Source organism: Hypanus sabinus, unplaced genomic scaffold, assembly GCF_030144855.1.
Source record: "Hypanus sabinus isolate sHypSab1 unplaced genomic scaffold, sHypSab1.hap1 scaffold_885, whole genome shotgun sequence".
Classification (NCBI taxonomy): Eukaryota; Metazoa; Chordata; class Chondrichthyes; order Myliobatiformes; family Dasyatidae; genus Hypanus; species Hypanus sabinus.
In genome coordinates, this window is record NW_026781738.1 from 20,501 (window position 1) to 45,131 (window position 24,631).

The following is a 24,631-nucleotide window of genomic DNA, read 5'->3' on the forward strand; positions in this document are numbered from 1 at the left end:
TCTCTCCCTCCCCTGCTCCATCTCCACTCTTATCCCTCTCTGCCTCATTATCATCCTCTTTGCTTCCAACAGTCTATCTCTCTCTTCCTGTCTCCCTCTGAGTAACTCCCACTCTTCCCTCTCTCCTCTCCTCCTCCTCTCTCTCTTTCTCTGACAGTTCCCCTGGCAACAAGGCCTGTAGCAGTAGGCCTTATTGACATATTTCTCTCCTTCTCTGTTTTGTCCAGAACCACACTTTGTGCACGTGATCAACTACGGCCACTACGTGTATTTCTTCTTCCGAGAGATTGCCATGGAATACACCGCACTCGGACGGGTAGGTAACTCAGAGATGCGGTGGAGGCTTTTCCGTCAGGAGTTAGAACTGTGGCCAAAGTCTTCTTGTGGGAATTGGTTCTGGGTCCAATCAAGGTCAAAGTGGAGCTTGTTGTCATTTTGCTTACTGTGTATACTCCAGTGCACAGGGTAGAATTGTTGGATAGGTGGGCTTGTTGGACTCACTCAAACTGCGACAAAGAGGCGTACGGAAGTGAGTGAGATAGACCGGCTGGTTGAGTGGTCCACGCACTCAGCGTCAGCGAGGACTAGGAACTGATTGTGGACTTCAGGAAGAGGGAGACGGGAGATCGCACAACAGGCCTCACTGAGGGGTTGGTCACTGGTGGAGAGGGGGAGCAGCTTCAAGTTCCCGGACGGCATCATCTCAGAGCATCCATCCTGGGCCAACACCTCAATGCAATTAGGAAGAAGGCACACCAGCAGTTATTCTTCATTAGGAGTTTGAAAAGACTCATTGTATCACCAAATATCCTTGCAAGTAACGACAGACGTACAGTGGAGAGCATTCTGACACCTGGGGGGGAGGCTCCGATGCCCAGGATCGCAGGAGGCTGCGGAGGGTTGTAGGCTCAGTCAGCTCCACCACAGGCACAGCCCTCCCCTCCATCGAGGACATCTTTGAGAGGTGGTGTCTTGAGAAAGTGGTACCCACTACTGAGAATGCTCACCATCCGGTGACAGAGACGGGAAGGGGTGTAGGGGAGCGGGTGACGGAGACGGGAAGGGGTGTAGGGGAGGGGGTCACAGAGGTGGGGAGGGGTGTAGGACCTGGAGGGTTGACAGAAATGGGGTGGGGTGTGGGAGCTGAAGGGGGTTGCAAAGACAGGGGGAGGTGCAGGGGCCGCGGGGGGGGGGGGGTCAGAGAGACGGGAAGGGGTGTAGGGGAGGGGGTGACAGAGACGGGAAGGGGTGAAGGGAGGGGGTGACGGAGACGAGAACGGGTGTAGGGGAGGGGGTGACAGAGACGGGAAGGGGTGAAGGGAGGGGGTGACGGAGACGGGAAGGGGTGTAGGGGAGGGGGTGACGGAGACGGGAAGGGGTGAAGGGAGGGGGTGACGGAGACGGGAAGGGGTGTAGGGGAGGGGGTGACGGAGACGGGAAGGGGTGAAGGGAGGGGGTGACGGAGACGGGAAGGGGTGTAGGGGAGGGGGTGACAGAGACGGGAAGGGGTGAAGGGAGGGGGTGACGGAGATGAGAAGGGGTGAAGGGAGGGGGTGACGGAGACGGGAAGGGGTGAAGGGAGGGGGTGACGGAGACGGGAAGGGGTGTAGGGGAGGGGGTGTCGGAGACGGGAAGGGGTGTAGGGGAGGGGGTGACGGAGACGGGAAGGGGTGAAGGGGAGGGGGTGACGGAGACGGGAAGGGGTGAAGGGAGGGGGTGACAGAGACGGGAAGGGGTGTAGGGGAGGGGGTGACGGAGACGGGAAGGGGTGAAGGGAGGGGGTGACGGAGACGGGAAGGGGTGTAGGGGAGGGGGGTGACGGAGACGGGAAGGGGTGTAGGGGAGGGGGTGACAGAGACGGGAAGGGGTGTAGGGGAGGGGGTGACAGAGACGGGAAGGGGTGTAGGGGAGGGGGTGACAGAGACGGGAAGGGGTGTAGGGGAGGGGGTGACGGAGACGGGAAGGGGTGAAGGGAGGGGGTGACGGAGACGGGAAGGGGTGTAGGGGAGCGGGTGACGGAGACGGGAAGGGGTGAAGGGAGGGGGTGACGGAGATGAGAAGGGGTGAAGGGAGGGGGTGACGGAGACGGGAAGGGGTGAAGGGAGGGGGTGTCGGAGACGGGAAGGGGTGAAGGGAGGGGGTGTCGGAGACGGGAAGGGGTGTAGGGGAGGGGGTGACGGAGACGGGAAGGGGTGTAGGGGAGGGGGTGACGGAGACGGGAAGGGGTGAAGGGAGGGGGTGACGGAGACGGGAAGGGGAGTAGGGGAGGGGGTGACAGAGACGGGAAGGGGTGTAGGGGAGGGGGTGACGGAGACGGGAAGGGGTGTAGGGGAGGGGGTGACGGAGACGGGAAGGGGTGAAGGGAGGGGGTGACGGAGACGGGAAGGGGTGAAGGGAGGGGGTGACGGAGACGGGAAGGGGTGAAGGGAGGGGGTGACGGAGACGGGAAGGGGTGAAGGGAGGGGGTGACAGAGACGGGAAGGGGTGAAGGGAGGGGGTGACGGAGACGGGAAGGGGTGAAGGGAGGGGGTGACGGAGACGGGAAGGGGTGAAGGGAGGGGGTGACGGAGACGGGAAGCGGTGAAGGGAGGGGGTGACGGAGACGGGAAGGGGTGTAGGGGAGGGGGTGACGGAGACGGGAAGGGGTGTAGGGGAGGGTGTGACGGAGACGGGAAGGGGTGTAGGGGAGGGGGTGACGGAGACGGGAAGGGGTGAAGGGAGGGGGTGACGGAGACGGGAAGGGGTGTAGGGGAGGGGGTGACGGAGACGGGAAGGGGTGTAGGGGAGGGGGTGTCGGAGACGGGAAGGGGTGTAGGGGAGGGGGTGACAGAGACGGGAAGGGGTGTAGGGGAGGGGGTGACAGAGACGGGAAGGGGTGTAGGGGAGGGGGTCACAGAGATGGGAAGGGGTGTAGGGGAGGGGGTGTCGGAGACGGGAAGGGGTGTAGGGGAGGGGGTGACAGAGACAGGAAGGGGTGTAGGGGAGGGGGTGACAGAGACGGGAAGGGGTGTAGGGGAGGGGGTGACAGAGACCGGAAGGGGTGTAGGGGAGGGGGTGACGGAGACGGGAAGGGGTGTAGGGGAGGGGGTGACGGAGACGGGAAGGGGTGTAGGGGAGGGGGTGACGGAGACGGGAAGGGGTGTAGGGGAGGGGGTGTCGGAGACGGGAAGGGGTGTAGGGGAGGGGGACAGAGACGGGAAGGGGTGTAGGGGAGGGGGTGTCGGAGACGGGAAGGGGTGTAGGGGAGGGGGACAGAGACGGGAAGGGGTGTAGGGGAGGGGGTGACAGAGACGGGAAGGGGTGTAGGGGAGGGGGTGACAGAGACGGGAAGGGGTGTAGGGGAGGGGGTCACAGAGATGGGGAGGGGTGTGGGGGCCGCGGGGGGGGGGTCAGAGAGACGGGAAGGGGTGTAGGGGAGGGGGTGACAGAGACGGGGAAGGGGTGTAGGGGAGGGGGTCACAGAGATGGGGAGGGGTATGGGGGCCGAAGAGGGCAGTAGAAGGTCCCACCCACTCTCATGCTTCTCACAGGTGGTTTTACTCCCGGGGTGGCGAGGGTCTGCAAGAATGACAAGGGCGGCTCCCCGAGAGTGCTGGAGAAGTACTGCGACATCCTTCCTGAAGGTGCGTCTCTCAACTGCTCAGTACCAGGAGAATCCTTTTTCTACTTTGATGTCCTGGAGTCGATGACAGGAGTAGTGACCATCAATTGGCAGTCCCACCATTATTGGAATCTTCAGCACTCAATCCAACAGGTAGGAGTGTCCGTCGACACACCGACTGACCACCCTTTCCATGATGGAGTTTCATTCTGTGTCTGACCACGGGAGTGTGTGATGGGACGGTGTAGAGGGAGTGTGTCTGACCCAGGAGTGTGTGATAGGACGGGTGTGGAGGGAGTGTGCCTGACCCCGGGAGTGTGTGATGGGACGGTGTGGAGGGAGTTTCACTCTGTGTCCTGACCCCGGGAGTGTGTGATGGGACGGTGTGGAGGGAGTTTCACTCTGTGTCTGACCCCGGGAGTGTGGTGATGGGGACGGTGTAGAAGGAGTTTCACTCTGTGTCTGACCCTGGGAGTGTGTGATGGGACAGTGTGGAGGAAGTTTCACTCTGTGTCTGACCCCGGGAAGTGTGTGATGGGACGGTGTGGAGGGAGTTTCACTCTGTGTCTGACCACGGGAGTGTGTGATGGGACGGTGTGGAGGGAGTTTCACTCTGTGTCTGACCCCGGGAGTGTGTGATGGGACGGTGTGGAGGGAGTGTGCCTGACCCCGGAGTGTGTGATGGGACGGTGTGGAGGGAGTTTCACTCTGTGTCTGACCCCAGGAGTGTGTGATGGGACGGTGTGGAGGGAGATTCACTCTGTGTCTGACCCCGGGAGTGTGTGATGGGACGGTGTGGAGGGAGTGTGCCTGACCCCGGGAGTGTGTGATGGGACGGTGTGGAGGGAGTTTCACTCTGTGTCTGACCCCAGGAGTGTGTGATGGGACGGTGTGGAGGGAGATTCACTCTGTGTCTGACCCCGGGAGTGTGTGATGGGACAGTGTGGAGGGAGTTTCACTCTGTATCTGACTCCGGGAGTGTGTGATGGGACAGTGTGGAGGAGTTTCACTCTGTATCTGACTCCGGGAGTGTGTGATGGGATGGTGTGGAGGGAGTTTCACTCTGTATCTGACTCCGGGAGTGTGTGATGGGACAGTGTAGAGGGGGTTTCACTCTGTGCCTGACCCCGGGAGTGTGTGATGGGACGGTGTGGAGGGAGTGTGTGATGGGACGGTGTGGAGGGAGTGTGCCTGACCCCGGGAGTGGTGGTGATGGGACGGTGTGGAGGGAGTTTCACTCTGTGTCTGACCCCAGGAGTGTGTGATGGGACGGTGTGGAGGGGGTTTCACTCTGTGTCTGACCCGGGGAGTGTGTGATGGGACAGTGTGGAGGGAGTTTCACTCTGTGTCTGACCCCGGGAGTGTGTGATGGGGACGGTGTGGAGGGAGTGTGTCTGACCCGGGGAGTGTGTGATGGGACGGTGTGGAGGGAGTGTGTCTGACCCGGGGAGTGTGTGATGGGACGGTGTGGAGGGAGTGTGTCTGACCCGGGGGAGTGTGTGATGGGACAGTGTGGAGGAGGGAGTGTGATGGGACGGTGTGGAGGGAGTGTGCCTGACCCGGGGAGTGTGTGATGGGACGGTGTGGAGGGGAGTGTGTGATGGGACGGTGTGGAGGGAGTGTGCCTGACCCGGGGAGTGTGTGATGGGACTGTGTGGAGGGAGTGTGTGATGGGACGGTGTGGAGGGGAGTGTGTCTGACCCGGGGAATGTCTGATGGGACGGTGTGGAGGGAGTGTGTCTGACCCGGGGAATGTGTGATGGGACAGTGTTGTTGATGTTTCTTTGCCTTTCCAGTATCCCAGGCTCTGCCGTCTGTGCCTTCTCCATGGAGGATATCGGGAATGCCTTCAATGGCAGATTCAAGGAGCAGGATTCCTCTTGGACTGCAGTTTCCGAGGACAGGGTGCCAAAACCGAGGTAGGTCCCCTCACCGTTGTGACCCGGTGGTTTCCCCTGGGTGCTCCAGGGCCCTCCCACGCCCCTGAGGGGAGCGGCCGTTCTAAATCACTGCCCTTTGTTGTGTTGGTGGGGGGCTGTAGTATTTGGGGTGGAGCTCATGGTTTAATGAGGGAAGAATGAGATGGGAATTGGTATTTTTGGGTCAGTATTGTCACATGTCCCATGGTACCATTAAAACCTTGTTTTGCCTGTCAACCACACAGTTCATTTCATCGCAACAGTACCTAAGGGGAAAGCATTAATAGAATGCAGTGCAAGCAAAGTGCAAAGGTAGATTGGAAGATCAGGAGTCCATCTTATCCTACTAGGTAACCATTCAGTAGCCTTCTATCAAAGTAGTAGAGGCTGTCTTTGAGCCCGGTAGTACGTGCTTTTCCGTACCTTCTGCCTGCTGGGAGAGGGGAGAAGTGAGTGCGCGGGGTGGGAGGGGTCTTTGATCCTGACAGAGTGCACAGAGGGGAGGCTGGTTTCTGTACTGTGCCCACAACTCTCTGCGGTTTCCCGGGCAGAGCAGCTTTCTGAGGTGAATCTGTCACGTTGGTGACGGTCAGTGAAGCTTGGGCTCAGTAGTGACTTGACAGGCCAAAGGGCCTGTTTCCATGTGGATCTCTGTCAGCAGGGGGCTTGGTTCTCTTGAAGGACAGCTGGGGAACCCTTGGGATCAGAGGAAGAGCGAACACGTAGACACACAAACACACACACACACACACACACACACACACACACAGACACACACACACACTCACACACACACTCACACTCACACTCACACACAGAGACACACACACACACACACACACACAGACACACACACACACACACACAGACACACACACACACACTCACACTCACACTCACACACAGACACAGACACAGACACACACATACACACACACACTCACACTCACACACACACACACTCACACACACACACTCACACTCACACACAGACACTCACACTCACACAGAGACACACACACACACTCACACACACACACACTCACACTCACACACAGACACTCACACTCACACTCACACTCACACACAGAGACACACACACACACGCACAGACACAGACACAGACACACACATACACACACACACTCACACTCACACTCACACACACACACTCACACACACACACACTCACACTCACACACAGACACTCACACTCACACAGAGACACACACACACACACTCACACTCACACACACACACACTCACACACTCACACTCACACACAGACACTCACACTCACACTCACACACAGAGACACACACACACACGCACAGACACACACACACTCACACTCACACACACACACACACTCACACTCACACACACACACTCACACACTCACACTCACACACAGACACTCACACTCACACTCACACTCACACACAGAGACACACACACACACGCACAGACACACACACACTCACACTCACACACTCACACTCACACACAGACACACACACACACACACACACTCACACTCACACTCACACACAGAGACACACACACACACACACACACACACACACACACACACACACCGAACCTGTGAGTCTGGGGCATGAGAGCCACAATTCCTTGTACTCTGGCATTTGACGGTTTGGCTGAGGCTTGTCTCCCTTTGCCACCAGGCCTGGGTGCTGCGCAGGACACGGAGAGGCAGAGGCGTACAAGAGCTCCAGTGAGTTTCCGGATGAGAGCCTGTCCTTCATCAAGTCACACCCACTCCTGGACGACACGGTGCCCCAGATCACAGAACGGCCGTGGGTGACCTGGACCCACGGCAGGTGAGAACCCCAGGGTCTCCGACGCGCCTTGGTGAACGTTCGCTCCTGTAAATGGCCAGCACTCACGAGAAGGATTTGGAATTGGAATGAATGTTGGTAATCGGTCTGTCACCCAGGCAGATGGTTCCCTTTGTCAGTACATTGAGCTGGGAAAGGGAAACAGAATGCAGAACAGAGTGTTGCAATGACAGAGAATGCAGTACGGGCAGACAGCAATGTACACGGCCACAATGAAGTAGTTTGGGAGATCAAGTTTAGTGTATCATTCAAGAGTCTGCTAACAGTGGGGTAGAAGCTGTCCTAGAGCCTGCTAGTACTTCTCTCAGGCTTTTGTATCTTCTAGGAGAAGAGAGATTGTCCAGTCCAGGGTGGGCAGGTCTTTGAACCTTGGCTGTTTCACTGAGGCAGAGGGAAGTGCAGACAGAGTCCGTGGAGGGGAGGCTGCTTTCCGTGATGTCCACAGCTCTCTGCGGTTCCTTACGGTCTCAGGCAGAGCAGTTATGGGACGCTTTCTGGGGTGTATTGATAAAAACTGGTGAGGGTCGTCATGATAAAAAAAAACGACTACTTGGTAACCGAAAGAGGCTGTCTAGTGCAAACAGCGATCGCTATTTGTGTTATGCCTCTTGGAGTTATAAGGGATGTCTGGAATTAGAAGGGGGTGTCTAGACAGTGACTGGTCTCGGGTCTAAAGATGGGGGTGTCTGGACTAACTGAGGAGATCGGAGAGGGGTTTGGAACCCCACACTATGCTTTAGAATGAGTCTGGAGCTGGGGGTTAAGGAGGGAGTTAATGGGGAGGAAGAGTTACTTACTGCTGATCAATGGCCTCTCCTCACCTAACCATTTTGATCCTTCAACCCCCCCTTACAGGGAGCGACTGAGTCAGCTGGTGGTAGACACGGGGGCGGGACCCCACCAGAACTACACAGTCCTCTTCCTGGCCACCGAGGCTGGCCGGCTGCTCAAAGTCCTGCTCCAGACACAGACGGGCAGCCAGACAGAGGCCCTGCTGCTCGAGGAACTTGACGTGTACAACCCCAAGAGGTGAGTGGTGAGGGGGTAGGATCAGTCTTAAGCCGAACCCAAATATGTGTTTCTTGTCCAGCTGTCTCTTCGATCTCGTCTAGCCGTCTCTTAATCCCCATCAGGCCATCCTTGGGACCCTGGCTGTCTGACTCTTGGATCGCCTACTGTCTGGCAGACGCTGGAACCCTGCGTCCCTGACTCTGAGATCTAGTCTGGCTGATTCTGAGGTTTGCGTCTAGTTCATGTCTAGCCATCTCTGAGACTCCATCTGGCTCCCAATCACCAATCTCTGAGGCGCCATCTAACTTCATCCACCAATCTCCGAGACTCCATCTAACTCTATCACCAATCTCCGAAACTCCATCTAACTCTATCACCAATCTCTGAGACTCCATCTAACTCTGTCACCAATCTCCGATACTCCATCTAACTCTATCACCAATCTCCGATACTCCATCTAACTCTATCACCAATCTCCGATACTCCATCGAACTCTATCACCAATCTCTGAGACTCCATCTAACTCTATCACCAATCTCTGAGACTCCATCTAACTGTCACCAATCTCTGAGACTCCATCTAACTCTATCACCAATCTCCGAGTCTCCATCTAACTCTATCACCAATCTCTGAGACTCCATCGAACGCTGTCACCAAACTCCGAGACTCCATCTAACTCTGTCACCAATCTCTGAGACTCCATCGAACTCTCCCACCAATCTCTGAGACTCCATCTAACTCTATCACCAATCTCCGAGACTCCATCTAACTCTGTCACCAATCTCCGAGACTCCATCTAACTGTCACCAATCTCTGAGACTCCATCTAACTCTATCACCAATCTCCGAGTCTCCATCTAACTCTATCACCAAACTCTGAGACTCCATCTAACTCTATCACCAATCTCCGATACTCCATCTAACACTATCACCAATCTGAGACTCCATCTAACTCTGTCACCAATCTCCAGGACTCCATCTAACTCTATCACCAATCTCTGAGACTCCATCTAACTGTCACCAATCTCTGAGACTCCATCGAACTCTGTCACCAATCTCCGAGACTCCATCGAACTCTATCACCAATCTCTGAGACTCCATCTAACTCTATCACCAAACTCCGAGCCTCATCCTAACTCTATCATCAATCTCTGAGACTCCATCGAACCCTGTCACCAATCTCAGAGACTCCATCGAACTCTATCACCAATCTCCGAGCCTCCATCTAACTCTATCACCAAACTCCGATACTCCATCTAACTCTATCACCAATCTCCGATACTCCATCAAACTCTGTCACCAATCTCTGAGACTCCATCTAACTCTATCACCAATCACAGAGACTCCATCTAACTCTGTCACCAATCTCCGATACTCCATCTAACTCTATCACCAATCTCTGAGACTCCATCTAACTCTATCACCAATCTCTGAGACTCCATCTAACTCTGTCACCAATCTCCGATTCTCCATCTAACTCTGTCACCAATCTCTGAGACTCCATCTAACTCTATCACCAATCTCCGAGACTCAATATAACTCTATCACCAATCTCCGAGACTCCATCTAACTCTATCACCAGTCTCCGAGACACCATCTAACTCTGTCACCAATCTCCGAGGCTCCATCTAACTCTGTCACCAATCTCCGAGGTTCCATCTAACTGTGTCACCAATCTCCGAGACTCCAGCTGACTTCATCCACCAATCTCTGAGTCTCCATCTAACTGTCACCAATCTCCGAGACTCCATCTAACTCTATCACTAATCTCCGAGACTCCATCTAACTCTGTCACTAATATCCGAGACTCCATCTAACTCTATCACCAATCTCTGAGACTCCATCGAACTCTGTCACCAATCTCTGAGACTCCATCGAACTCTGTCACCAATCTCCGAGACACATTCGAACTCTATCAACAATCTCTGAGACTCCATCTAACTCTATCACCAATCTCCGAGCCTCATCCTAACTCTATCACCAATCTCTGAGACTCCATCGAAGTCTGTCACCAATCTCCGAGACTCCATCGAACTCCGTCACCAATCTCCGAGCCTCCATCTAACTCTATCACCAAACTCCGATACTCCATCTAACTCTATCACCAATCTCCGAGACTCCATCTAACTCTGTCACCAATCTCTGAGACTCCATCTAACTCTATCACCAATCTCTGAGACTCCATCTAACTCTGTCACCAATCTCCGATACTCCATCTAACTCTATCACCAATCTCTGAGACTCCATCTAACTCTATCACCAATCTCCGAGACTCCATCTAACTCTGTCACCAATCTCCGAGGCTCCATCTAACTCTATCACCAATCTCCGATACTCCATCTAACTCTATCACCAATCTCAGAGCCTCCGTCTAACTCTATCACCAATCTCCGAGACTCCATCTAACTCTGTCACCAATCTCTGAGGCTCCATCTAACTCTATCACCAATCTCCGAGACTCCATCTAACTCTATCACCAATCTCCGAGACTCCATCTAACTCTGTCACCAATCTCCGAGACTCCATCTAACTCTATCACCAAACTCCGAGACTCCATCTAACTCTGTCACCAATCTCCGCGCCTCCAGCTAACTGTCACCAATCTCCGTGCCTCCATCTAACTGTCACCAATCTCTGAGACTCCATCTAACTCTATCTCCAATCTCCGAGACTCCATCTAACTCTGTCACCAATCTCCGAGACTCCATCGAACTCTGTCACCAATCTCCGAGACCATCTAACTGTCACCAATCTCTGAGACTCCATCTAACTCTATCACCAATCTCCGAGACTCCACCTAACTCTATAACCAATCTCCGAGACTCCATCTAACTCTATCACCAATCTCTGAGACTCCATCTAACTCTATCAGCAATCTCCGAGACTCCATCTAACTCTGTCACCAATCTCTGAGACTCCATCTAACTCTATCACCAATCTCCGAGACTCCATCTAACTCTGTCACCAATCTCCGAGACTCCACCTAACTCTATCACCAATCTCCGAGCCTCCATCTAACTGTCACCAATCTCTGAGACTCCATCTAACTCTATCACCAATCTCCGAGACTCCATCTAACTGTCACCAATCTCTGAGACTCCATCTAACTCTATCACCAATCTCCGAGCCTCCATCTAACTGTCACCAATCTCTGAGACTCCATCTAACTCTATCACCAATCTCCGAGACTCCACCTAACTCTATAACCAATCTCCGAGACTCCATCTAACTCTATCACCAATCTCTGAGACTCCATCTAACTCTATCAGCAATCTCCGAGACTCCATCTAACTCTGTCACCAATCTCCGAGACTCCAGCTAACTCTGTCACCAATCTCTGAGACTCCATCTAACCCTGTCACCAATCTCCGAGACTCCATCTGACTCTGTCAACATTCTCCGAGACTCCATCTAACTGTCACCAATCTCTGAGACTCCATCTAACTCTATCACCAATCTCCGAGCCTCCATCTAACTGTCACCAATCTCTGAGACTCCATCTAACTCTATCACCAATCTCCGAGACTCCATCTAACTGTCACCAATCTCTGAGACTCCATCTAACTCTATCACCAATCTCCGAGTCTCCATCTAACTCTATCACCAAACTCTGAGACTCCATCTAACTCTATCACCAATCTCCGATACTCCATCTAACACTATCACCAATCTGAGACTCCATCTAACTCTGTCACCAATCTCCAGGACTCCATCTAACTCTATCACCAATCTCTGAGACTCCATCTAACTGTCACCAATCTCTGAGACTCCATCGAACTCTGTCACCAATCTCCGAGACTCCATCGAACTCTATCACCAATCTCTGAGACTCCATCTAACTCTATCACCAATCTCCGAGCCTCATCCTAACTCTATCATCAATCTCTGAGACTCCATCGAACCCTGTCACCAATCTCAGAGACTCCATCGAACTCTATCACCAATCTCCGAGCCTCCATCTAACTCTATCACCAAACTCCGATACTCCATCTAACTCTATCACCAATCTCCGATACTCCATCTAACTCTGTCACCAATCTCTGAGACTCCATCTAACTCTATCACCAATCTCCGAGACTCCATCTAACTCTATCACCAATCTCTGAGACTCCATCTAACTCTATCACCAATCTCTGAGACTCCATCTAACTCTGTCACCAATCTCCGATTCTCCATCTAACTCTGTCACCAATCTCTGAGACTCCATCTAACTCTATCACCAATCTCCGAGACTCAATATAACTCTATCACCAATCTCCGAGACTCCATCTAACTCTATCACCAGTCTCCGAGACACCATCTAACTCTGTCACCAATCTCCGAGGCTCCATCTAACTCTGTCACCAATCTCCGAGGCTCCATCTAACTCTGTCACCAATCTCTGAGACTCCATCTAACTCTATCACCAATCTCCGAGACTCAATATAACTCTATCACCAATCTCCGAGACTCCATCTAACTCTATCACCAGTCTCCGAGACACCATCTAACTGTGTCACCAATCTCCGAGACTCCAGCTGACTTCATCCACCAATCTCTGAGTCTCCATCTAACTGTCACCAATCTCCGAGACTCCATCTAACTCTATCACTAATCTCCGAGACTCCATCTAACTCTGTCACTAATATCCGAGACTCCATCTAACTCTATCACCAATCTCTGAGACTCCATCGAACTCTGTCACCAATCTCCGAGACACCATCGAACTCTATCACCAATCTCTGAGACTCCATCTAACTCTATCACCAATCTCCGAGCCTCATCCTAACTCTATCACCAATCTCTGAGACTCCATCGAAGTCTGTCACCAATCTCCGAGACTCCATCGAACTCCGTCACCAATCTCCGAGCCTCCATCTAACTCAATCACCAATCGCCGAGACTCCATCTAACTCTGTCACCAATCTCTGAGACTCCATCTAACTCTATCACCAATCTCTGAGACTCCATCTAACTCTGTCACCAATCTCCGATACTCCATCTAACTCTATCACCAATCTCTGAGACTCCATCTAACTCTATCACCAATCTCTGAGACTCCATCTAACTCTGTCACCAATCTCCGATTCTCCATCTAACTCTATCACCAATCTCTGAGACTCCATCTAACTCTATCACCAATCTCCGAGACTCAATTTAACTCTATCACCAATCTCTGAGACTCCATCTAACTCTGTCACCAATCTCTGAGACTCCATCTAACTCTGTCACCAATCTCTGAGACACCATCTAACTCTGTCACCAATCTCTGAGACTCCATCTAACTCTGTCACCAATCTCTGAGACACCATCTAACTCTATCACCAATCTCCGAGACTCCATCTAACTCTGTCACCAATCTCCGAGACTCCATCTAACTGTCACCAATCTCTGAGACTCCATCTAACTCTATCACCAATCTCCGAAACTCCATCTAACTCTTTCACCAATCTCTGAGACTCCATCTAACTCTATCACCAATCTCCGATACTCCATCTAACTCTATCACCAATCTCCGAGACTCCATCTAACTCTATCACCAATCTCCGAGACTCCATCTAACTCTGTCACCAATCTCTGAGACTCCATCTAACTCTATCACCAATCTCCGAGCCTCCATCTAACTGTCACCAATCTCTGAGACTCCATCTAACTCTATCACCAATCTCCGAGACTCCACCTAACTCTATAACCAATCTCCGAGACTCCATCTAACTCTATCACCAATCTCTGAGACTCCATCTAACTCTATCACCAATCTCTGAGACTCCATCTAACTCTATCACCAATCTCTGAGACTCCATCTAACTCTGTCACCAATCTCCGATTCTCCATCTAACTCTATCACCAATCTCTGAGACTCCATCTAACTCTATCACCAATCTCCGAGACTCAATTTAACTCTATCACCAATCTCTGAGACTCCATCTAACTCTGTCACCAATCTCTGAGACTCCATCTAACTCTGTCACCAATCTCTGAGACACCATCTAACTCTGTCACCAATCTCTGAGACTCCATCTAACTCTGTCACCAATCTCTGAGACACCATCTAACTCTATCACCAATCTCCGAGACTCCATCTAACTCTGTCACCAATCTCCGAGACTCCATCTAACTGTCACCAATCTCTGAGACTCCATCTAACTCTATCACCAATCTCCGAAACTCCATCTAACTCTGTCACCAATCTCTGAGACTCCATCTAACTCTATCACCAATCTCCGATACTCCATCTAACTCTATCACCAATCTCCGAGACTCCATCTAACTCTATCACCAATCTCCGAGACTCCATCTAACTCTGTCACCAATCTCTGAGACTCCATCTAACTCTATCACCAATCTCCGAGCCTCCATCTAACTGTCACCAATCTCTGAGACTCCATCTAACTCTATCACCAATCTCCGAGACTCCACCTAACTCTATAACCAATCTCCGAGACTCCATCTAACTCTATCACCAATCTCTGAGACTCCATCTAACTCTATCACCAATCTCCGAGACTCCATCTGACTCTATCACCAATCTCTGAGACTCCATCTAACTGTCACCAATTTCTGAGACTCCATCTAACTCTGTCACCAATCTCTGAGACTCCATCTAACTCTATCACCAATCTCCGAGACTCCATCTAACTGTCACCAATTTCTGAGACTCCATCTAACTCTATCACCAATCCCCGAGTCTCCATCTAACTCTGTCACCAATCTCTGAGACTCCATCGAACTCTGTCACCAATCTCTGAGACTCCATCTAACTCTATAACCAATCTCCGAGACACCATCTAACTCTATCACCAATCTCCGAGACTCCATCTAACTCTATCACCAATCTCCGAGACTCCATCTAACTCTGTCACCAATCTCTGAGACTCCATCTAACTCTATCACCAATCTCCGAAACTCCATCTAACTCTGTCACCAATCTCTGAGACTCCATCTAACTCTATCACCAATCTCTGAGACTACATCTAACTCTGTCACCAATCTCCGATACTCCATCGAACTCTATCACCAATCTCTGAGACTCCATTTAACTCTATCACCAATCTCCGAGACTCCATCTATCTGTCACCAATCTCTGAGACTCCATCTAACTCTATCACCAATCTCCGAGTCTCCATCTATCTCTGTCACCAATCTCTGAGACTCCATCGAACTCTGTCACCAATCTCTGAGACTCCATCTAACTCTGTCACCAATCTCCGAGAAGCCATCTAACTCTATACCCAATCTCCGAGACTCCATCTAACTCTGTCACCAATCTCCGAGACTCCATCTAACTCTATCACCAATCTCCGAGACTCCATCTAACTGTATCACCAATCTCCGAGCCTCCATCTAACTCTATCACCATTCTCCGAGACTCCATCGAACTCTATCACCAATCTCTGAGACTCCATCTAACTCTATCACCAATCTCCGAAACTCCTAACTCTGTCACGAATCTCTGAGACTCCATCTAACTCTATGACCAATCTCTGAGACTCCATCTAACTCTGTCACCAATCTCTGAGACTCCATCTAACTCTATCACCAATCTCCGAGTCTCCATCTAACTCTGTCACCAATCTCTGAGACTCCATTGAACTCTGTCACCAATCTCTGAGACTCCATCTAACTCTGTCACCAATCTCCGAGACGCCATCTAACTCTATCACCAATCTCCGAGACTCCATCTAACTCTGTCACCAATCTCCGAGACTCCATCTAACTGTGTCACCAATCTCCGAGACTCCATCTAACTCTGTCACCAATCTCTGAGACTCCATCTAACTCTACCAGCAATCTCTGAGACTCCATCGAACTCTGTCACCAATCTCCGAGACTCCATCGAACTCTATCACCAATCTCTGAGACTCCATCTAACTCTATCACCAATCTCCGAGCCTCATCCTAACTCTATCACCAATGTCTGAGACTCCATCGAACTCTGTCACCAATCTCCGAGACTCCATCGAACTCTATCACCAATCTCCGAGCCTCCATCTCACTCTGTCACCAATCTCTGAGACTCCATCTAACTCTATCACCAATCACTGAGACTCCATCTAACTCTGTCACCAATCTCCGATTCTCCATCTAACTCTATCACCAATCTCTGAGACTCCATCTAACTCTATCACCAATCTCCGAGACTCAATATAAATCTATCACCAATCTCCGGGACTCCATCTAACTCTATCACCAATCTCCGATACTCCATCTAATTCTGTCAGCAATCGCTGAGACTCCATCTAACTCTATCACCAATCACTGAGACTCCATCTAACTCTGTCACCAATCTCCCATACTCCATCTAACTCTATCACCAATCTCTGAGACTCCATCTAACTCTATCACCAATCTCTGAGACTCCATCTAACTCTGTCACCAATCTCCGATTCTCCATCTAACTCTATCACCAATCTCTGAGACTCCATCTAACTCTATCACCAATCTCCGAGACTGCATCTAACTCTGTCACCAATCTCTGAGACTCCATCGAACTCTGTCACCAATCTCTGAGACTCCATCTAACTCTATCACCAATCTCCGAGACTCCATCTAACTCTGTCACCAATCTCTGAGACTCCATCTAACTCTATCACCAATCTCCGAGACTCCATCTAACTCTATCACCAATCTCCGAGAGTCCATCTAACTCTGTCACCAATCTCTGAGACTCCATCGAACTCTGTCACCAATCTCTGAGACTCCATCTAACTCTATCACCAATCTCCGAGCCTCCATCTAACTGTCACCAATGTCTGAGACTCCATCTAACTCTATCAGCAATCTCCGAGACTCCAGCTGACTTCATCCACTAATCTCCGAGACTCCAGCTAACTCTATCAACAATCTCCGAGACTCCATCTAACTCTATCACCAATCTCTGAGACTCCATCTAACTGTCACCAATCTCTGAGACTCCATCTAACTCTATCACCAATCTCCGAGACTCCATCTAACTCTGTCACCAATCTCCGAGACTCCACCTAACTCTATCACCAATCTCCGAGACTCCATCTAACTCTATCACCAATCTCCGAGACTCCACCTAACTCTATCACCAATCTCCAAGACTCCACCTAACTCTATCACCAATCTCTGAGACTCCATCTAACTCTATCACCAATCTCCGAGACTCCATCTAACTCTGTCACCAATCTCCGAGACTCCAGCTAACTCTGTCACCAATCTCCGAGACTCCATCTGACTCTGTCAACATTCTCTGAGACTCCATCGAACTCTCCCACCAATCTCTGAGACTCCATCTAACTCTATCACCAATCTCTGAGACTCCATCTAACTCTGTCACCAATCTCCGATTCTCCATCTAACTCTATCACCAATCTCTGAGACTCCATCTAACTCTATCACCAATCTCCGAGACTCAATTTAACTCTATCACCAATCTCTGAGACTCCATCTAACTCTGTCACCAATCTCTGAGACTCCATCTAACTCTGTCACCAATCTCTGAGACACCATCTAACTCTGTCACCAATCTCTGAGACACCATCTAACTCTATCACCAATCTCCGAGACTCCATCTAACTCTGTCACCAATCTCCGAGACTCCATCTAACTGTCACCAATCTCTGAGACTCCATCTAACTCTATCACCAATCTCCGAAACTCCATCTAACTCTGTCACCAATCTCTGAGACTCCATCTAACTCTATCACCAATCTCCGATACTCCATCTAACTCTATCACCAATCTCCGAGACTCCATCTAACTCTGTCACCAATCTCTGAGACTCCATCTAACTCTATCACCAATCTCCGAGCCTCCATCTAACTGTCACCAATCTCTGAGACTCCATCTAACTCTATCACCAATCTCCGAGACTCCACCTAACTCTATAACCAATCTCCGAGACTCCATCTAACTCTATCACCAATCTCTGAGACTCCATCTAACTCTATCACCAATCTCCGAGACTCCATCTGACTCTATCACCAATCTCCGAGACTCCATCTAACTGTCACCAATCTCTGAGACTCCATCTAACTGTCACCAATTTCTGAGACTCCATCTAACTCTGTCACCAATCTCTGAGACTCCATCTAACTCTATCACCAATCTCCGAGACTCCATCTAACTGTCACCAATCTCTGAGACTCCATCTAACTCTATCACTAATCTCCGAGTCTCCATCTAACTCTGTCACCAATCTCTGAGACTCCATCGAACTCTGTCACCAATCTCTGAGACTCCATCTAACTCTATCACCAATCTCTGAGACTCCATCTAACTCTGTCACTAATCTCCGATACTCCATCTAACTCTATCACCAATCTCCGAGACTCCATCTAACTGTCACCAATTTCTGCGACTCCATCTAACTCTATCACCAATCCCCGAGTCTCCATCTAACTCTGTCACCAATCTCTGAGACTCCATCGAACTCTGTCACCAATCTCTGAGACTCCATCTAACTCTATAACCAATCTCCGAGACACCATCTAACTCTATCACCAATCTCCGAGACTCCATCTAACTCTATCACCAATCTCCGAGACTCCATCTAACTCTGTCACCAATCTCTGAGACTCCATCTAACTCTATCACCAATCTCCGAAACTCCATCTAACTCTGTCACCAATCTCTGAGACTCCATATAACTCTATCACCAATCTCTGAGACTACATCTAACTCTGTCACCAATCTCCGATACTCCATCGAACTCTATCACCAATCTCTGAGACTCCATTTAACTCTATCACCAATCTCCGAGACTCCATCTATCTGTCACCAATCTCTGAGACTCCATCTAACTCTATCACCAATCTCCGAGTCTCCATCTATCTCTGTCACCAATCTCTGAGACTCCATCGAACTCTGTCACCAATCTCTGAGACTCCATCTAACTCTGTCACCAATCTCCAAGAAGCCATCTAACTCTATACCCAATCTCCGAGACTCCATCTAACTCTGTCACCAATCTCCGAGACTCCATCTAACTCTATCACCAATCTCCGAGACTCCATCTAACTATATCACCAATCTCCGAGCCTCCATCTAACTCTATCACCATTCTCCGAGACTCCATCGAACTCTATCACCAATCTCTGAGACTCCATCTAACTCTATCACCAATCTCCGAAACTCCTTCTAACTCTGTCACGAATCTCTGAGACTCCATCTAACTCTATGACCAATCTCTGAGACTCCATCTAACTCTGTCACCAATCTCTGAGACTCCATCTAACTCTATCACCAATCTCCGAGTCTCCATCTAACTCTGTCACCAATCTCTGAGACTCCATTGAACTCTGTCACCAATCTCTGAGACTCCATCTAACTCTATCACCAATCTCTGAGACTCCATCTAACTCTGTCACCAATCTCCGATTCTCCATCTAACTCTATCACCAATCTCTGAGACTCCATCTAACTCTATCACCAATCTCCGAGACTCAATTTAACTCTATCACCAATCTCTGAGACTCCATCTAACTCTGTCACCAATCTCTGAGACTCCATCTAACTCTGTCACCAATCTCTGAGACACCATCTAACTCTGTCACCAATCTCTGAGACTCCATCTAACTCTGTCACCAATCTCTGAGACACCATCTAACTCTATCACCAATCTCCGAGACTCCATCTAACTCTGTCACCAATCTCCGAGACTCCATCTAACTGTCACCAATCTCTGAGACTCCATCTAACTCTATCACCAATCTCCGAAACTCCATCTAACTCTGTCACCAATCTCTGAGACTCCATCTAACTCTATCACCAATCTCCGATACTCCATCTAACTCTATCACCAATCTCCGAGACTCCATCTAACTCTATCACCAATCTCCGAGACTCCATCTAACTCTGTCACCAATCTCTGAGACTCCATCTAACTCTATCACCAATCTCCGAGCCTCCATCTAACTGTCACCAATCTCTGAGACTCCATCTAACTCTATCACCAATCTCCGAGACTCCACCTAACTCTATAACCAATCTCCGAGACTCCATCTAACTCTATCACCAATCTCTGAGACTCCATCTAACTCTATCACCAATCTCCGAGACTCCATCTGACTCTATCACCAATCTCCGAGACTCCATCTAACTGTCACCAATCTCTGAGACTCCATCTAACTGTCACCAATTTCTGAGACTCCATCTAACTCTGTCACCAATCTCTGAGACTCCATCTAACTCTATCACCAATCTCCGAGTCTCCATCTAACTCTGTCACCAATCTCTGAGACTCCATTGAACTCTGTCACCAATCTCTGAGACTCCATCTAACTCTATCACCAATCTCTGAGACTCCATCTAACTCTGTCACCAATCTCCGATTCTCCATCTAACTCTATCACCAATCTCTGAGACTCCATCTAACTCTATCACCAATCTCCGAGACTCAATTTAACTCTATCACCAATCTCTGAGACTCCATCTAACTCTGTCACCAATCTCTGAGACTCCATCTAACTCTGTCACCAATCTCTGAGACACCATCTAACTCTGTCACCAATCTCTGAGACTCCATCTAACTCTGTCACCAATCTCTGAGACACCATCTAACTCTATCACCAATCTCCGAGACTCCATCTAACTCTGTCACCAATCTCCGAGACTCCATCTAACTGTCACCAATCTCTGAGACTCCATCTAACTCTATCACCAATCTCCGAAACTCCATCTAACTCTGTCACCAATCTCTGAGACTCCATCTAACTCTATCACCAATCTCCGATACTCCATCTAACTCTATCACCAATCTCCGAGACTCCATCTAACTCTATCACCAATCTCCGAGACTCCATCTAACTCTGTCACCAATCTCTGAGACTCCATCTAACTCTATCACCAATCTCCGAGCCTCCATCTAACTGTCACCAATCTCTGAGACTCCATCTAACTCTATCACCAATCTCCGAGACTCCACCTAACTCTATAACCAATCTCCGAGACTCCATCTAACTCTATCACCAATCTCTGAGACTCCATCTAACTCTATCACCAATCTCCGAGACTCCATCTGACTCTATCACCAATCTCCGAGACTCCATCTAACTGTCACCAATCTCTGAGACTCCATCTAACTGTCACCAATTTCTGAGACTCCATCTAACTCTGTCACCAATCTCCGAGACTCCATCTAACTCTATCACCAATCTCCGAGACTCCATCTAACTGTATCACCAATCTCCGAGCCTCCATCTAACTCTATCACCATTCTCCGAGACTCCATCGAACTCTATCACCAATCTCTGAGACTCCATCTAACTCTATCACCAATCTCCGAAACTCCTTCTAACTCTGTCACGAATCTCTGAGACTCCATCTAACTCTATGACCAATCTCTGAGACACCATCTAACTCTGTCACCAATCTCTGAGACTCCATCTAACTCTATCACCAATCTCCGAGTCTCCATCTAACTCTGTCACCAATCTCTGAGACTCCATTGAACTCTGTCACCAATCTCTGAGACTCCATCTAACTCTGTCACCAATCTCCGAGACGCCATCTAACTCTATCACCAATCTCCGAGACTCCATCTAACTCTGTCACCAATCTCCGAGACTCCATCTAACTGTGTCACCAGTCTCCGAGACTCCATCTAACTCTGTCACCAATCTCTGAGACTCCATCTAACTCTACCAGCAATCTCTGAGACTCCATCGAACTCTGTCACCAATCTCCGAGACTCCATCGAACTCTATCACCAATCTCTGAGACTCCATCTAACTCTATCACCAATCTTCGAGCCTCATCCTAACTCTATCACCAATGTCTGAGACTCCATCGAACGCTGTCACCAATCTCCGAGACTCCATCGAACTCTATCACCAATCTCCGAGCCTCCATCTCACTCTATCACCAAACTCCGATACTCCATCTAACTCTATCACCAATCTCCGATACGCCATCTAACTCTGTCACCAATCTCTGAGACTCCATCTAACTCTATCACCAATCACTGAGACTCCATCTAACTCTGTCACCAATCTCCGATTCTCCATCTAACTCTATCACCAATCTCTGAGACTCCATCTAACTCTATCACCAATCTCCGAGACTCAATATAAATCTATCACCAATCTCCGGGACTCCATCTAATTCGGTCAGCAATCTCTGAGACTCCATCTAACTCTATCACCAATCACTGAGACTCCATCTAACTCTGTCACCAATCTCCCATACTCCATCTAACTCTATCACCAATCTCTGAGACTCCATCTAACTCTATCACCAATCTCTGAGACTCCATCTAACTCTGTCACCAATCTCCGATTCTCCATCTAACTCTATCACCAATCTCTGAGACTCCATCTAACTCTATCACCAATCTCCGAGACTGCATCTAACTCTGTCACCAATCTCTGAGACTCCATCGAACTCTGTCACCAATCTCTGAGACTCCATCTAACTCTATCACCAATCTCCGAGACTCCATCTAACTCTGTCACCAATCTCTGAGACTCCATCTAACTCTATCACCAATCTCCGAGACTCCATCTAACTCTATCACCAATCTCCGAGAGTCCATCTAACTCTGTCACCAATTTCTGAGACTCCATCGAACTCTGTCACCAATCTCTGAGACTCCATCTAACTCTATCACCAATCTCCGAGCCTCCATCTAACTGTCACCAATGTCTGAGACTCCATCTAACTCTATCAGCAATCTCCGAGACTCCAGCTGACTTCATCCACTAATCTCCGAGACTCCAGCTAACTCTATCAACAATCTCCGAGACTCCATCTAACTCTATCACCAATCTCTGAGACTCCATCTAACTGTCACCAATCTCTGAGACTCCATCTAACTCTATCACCAATCTCCGAGACTCCATCTAACTCTGTCACCAATCTCCGAGACTCCACCTAACTCTATCACCAATCTCCGAGACTCCATCTAACTCTATCACCAATCTCCGAGACTCCACCTAACTCTATCACCAATCTCCAAGACTCCACCTAACTCTATCACCAATCTCTGAGACTCCATCTAACTCTATCACCAATCTCCGAGACTCCATCTAACTCTGTCACCAATCTCGGAGACTCCAGCTAACTCTGTCACCAATCTCCGAGACTCCATCTGACTCTGTCAACATTCTCTGAGACTCCATCGAACTCTCCCACCAATCTCTGAGACTCCATCTAACTCTATCACCAATCTCCGAGACTCCATCTAACTCTGTCACCAATCTCTGAGACTCCATCTAACTCTATCACCAGTCTCCGAGACTCCATCTAACTCTATCACCAATCTCCGAGACTCCATCTAACTCTGTCACCAATCTCTGAGACTCCATCTAACTCTATCACCAATCTCCGAGACTCCATCTAACTGTCACCAATCTCTGAGACTCCATCTAACTCTATCACCAATCTCTGAGACTCCATCTAACTCTATCACCAAACTCTGAGACTCCATCTAACTCTATCACCAATCTCCGATACTCCATATAACACTATCACCAATCTGAGACTCCATCTAACTCTGTCACCAATCTCCAGGACTCCATCTAACTCTATCACCAATCTCTGAGACTCCATCTAACTGTCACCAATCTCTGAGACTCCATCGAACTCTGTCACCAATCTCCGAGACTCCATCGAACTCTATCACCAATCTCTGAGACTCCATCTAACTCTATCACCAATCTCCGAGCCTCATCCTAACTCTATCATCAATCTCTGAGACTCCATCGAACCCTGTCACCAATCTCAGAGACTCCATCGAACTCTATCACCAATCTCCGAGCCTCCATCTAACTCTATCACCAAACTCCGATACTCCATCTAACTCTATCACCAATCTCCGATACTCCATCTAACTCTGTCACCAATCTCTGAGACTCCATCTAACTCTATCACCAATCACTGAGACTCCATCTAACTCTGTCACCAATCTCCGATACTCCATCTAACTCTATCACCAATCTCTGTAACTCCATCTAACTCTGTCACCAATCTCCGATTCTCCATCTAACTCTGTCACCAATCTCTGAGACTCCATCTAACTCTATCACCAATCTCCGAGACTCAATATAACTCTATCACCAATCTCCGAGACTCCATCTAACTCTATCACCAGTCTCCGAGACACCATCTAACTCTGTCACCAATCTCCGAGGCTCCATCTAACTCTGTCACCAATCTCCGAGACTCCATCTAACTGTGTCACCAATCTCCGAGACTCCAGCTGACTTCATCCACCAATCTCTGAGTCTCCATCTAACTGTCACCAATCTCCGAGACTCCATCTAACTCTATCACTAATCTCCGAGACTCCATCTA

At 49.8% G+C, this 24,631-nt stretch overlaps 1 protein-coding gene across 1 annotated transcript in view; it reads left to right on the plus strand.

The window, feature by feature from the left end:
* Nucleotides 1-227: 227 nt before the first annotated feature.
* Nucleotides 228-24,631, plus strand: part of LOC132390405 (semaphorin-6D-like) — a gene marked incomplete at its 5' end in the record, with an annotated part of 45,250 nt that continues 20,846 nt past the window's right edge. The window contains 6 exon segments of the mRNA XM_059963014.1: nucleotides 228-320; nucleotides 3,531-3,715; nucleotides 3,717-3,754; nucleotides 5,398-5,520; nucleotides 7,209-7,364; nucleotides 8,238-8,411. Coding sequence (XP_059818997.1) covers nucleotides 228-320; nucleotides 3,531-3,715; nucleotides 3,717-3,754; nucleotides 5,398-5,520; nucleotides 7,209-7,364; nucleotides 8,238-8,411 — 769 coding nt within the window.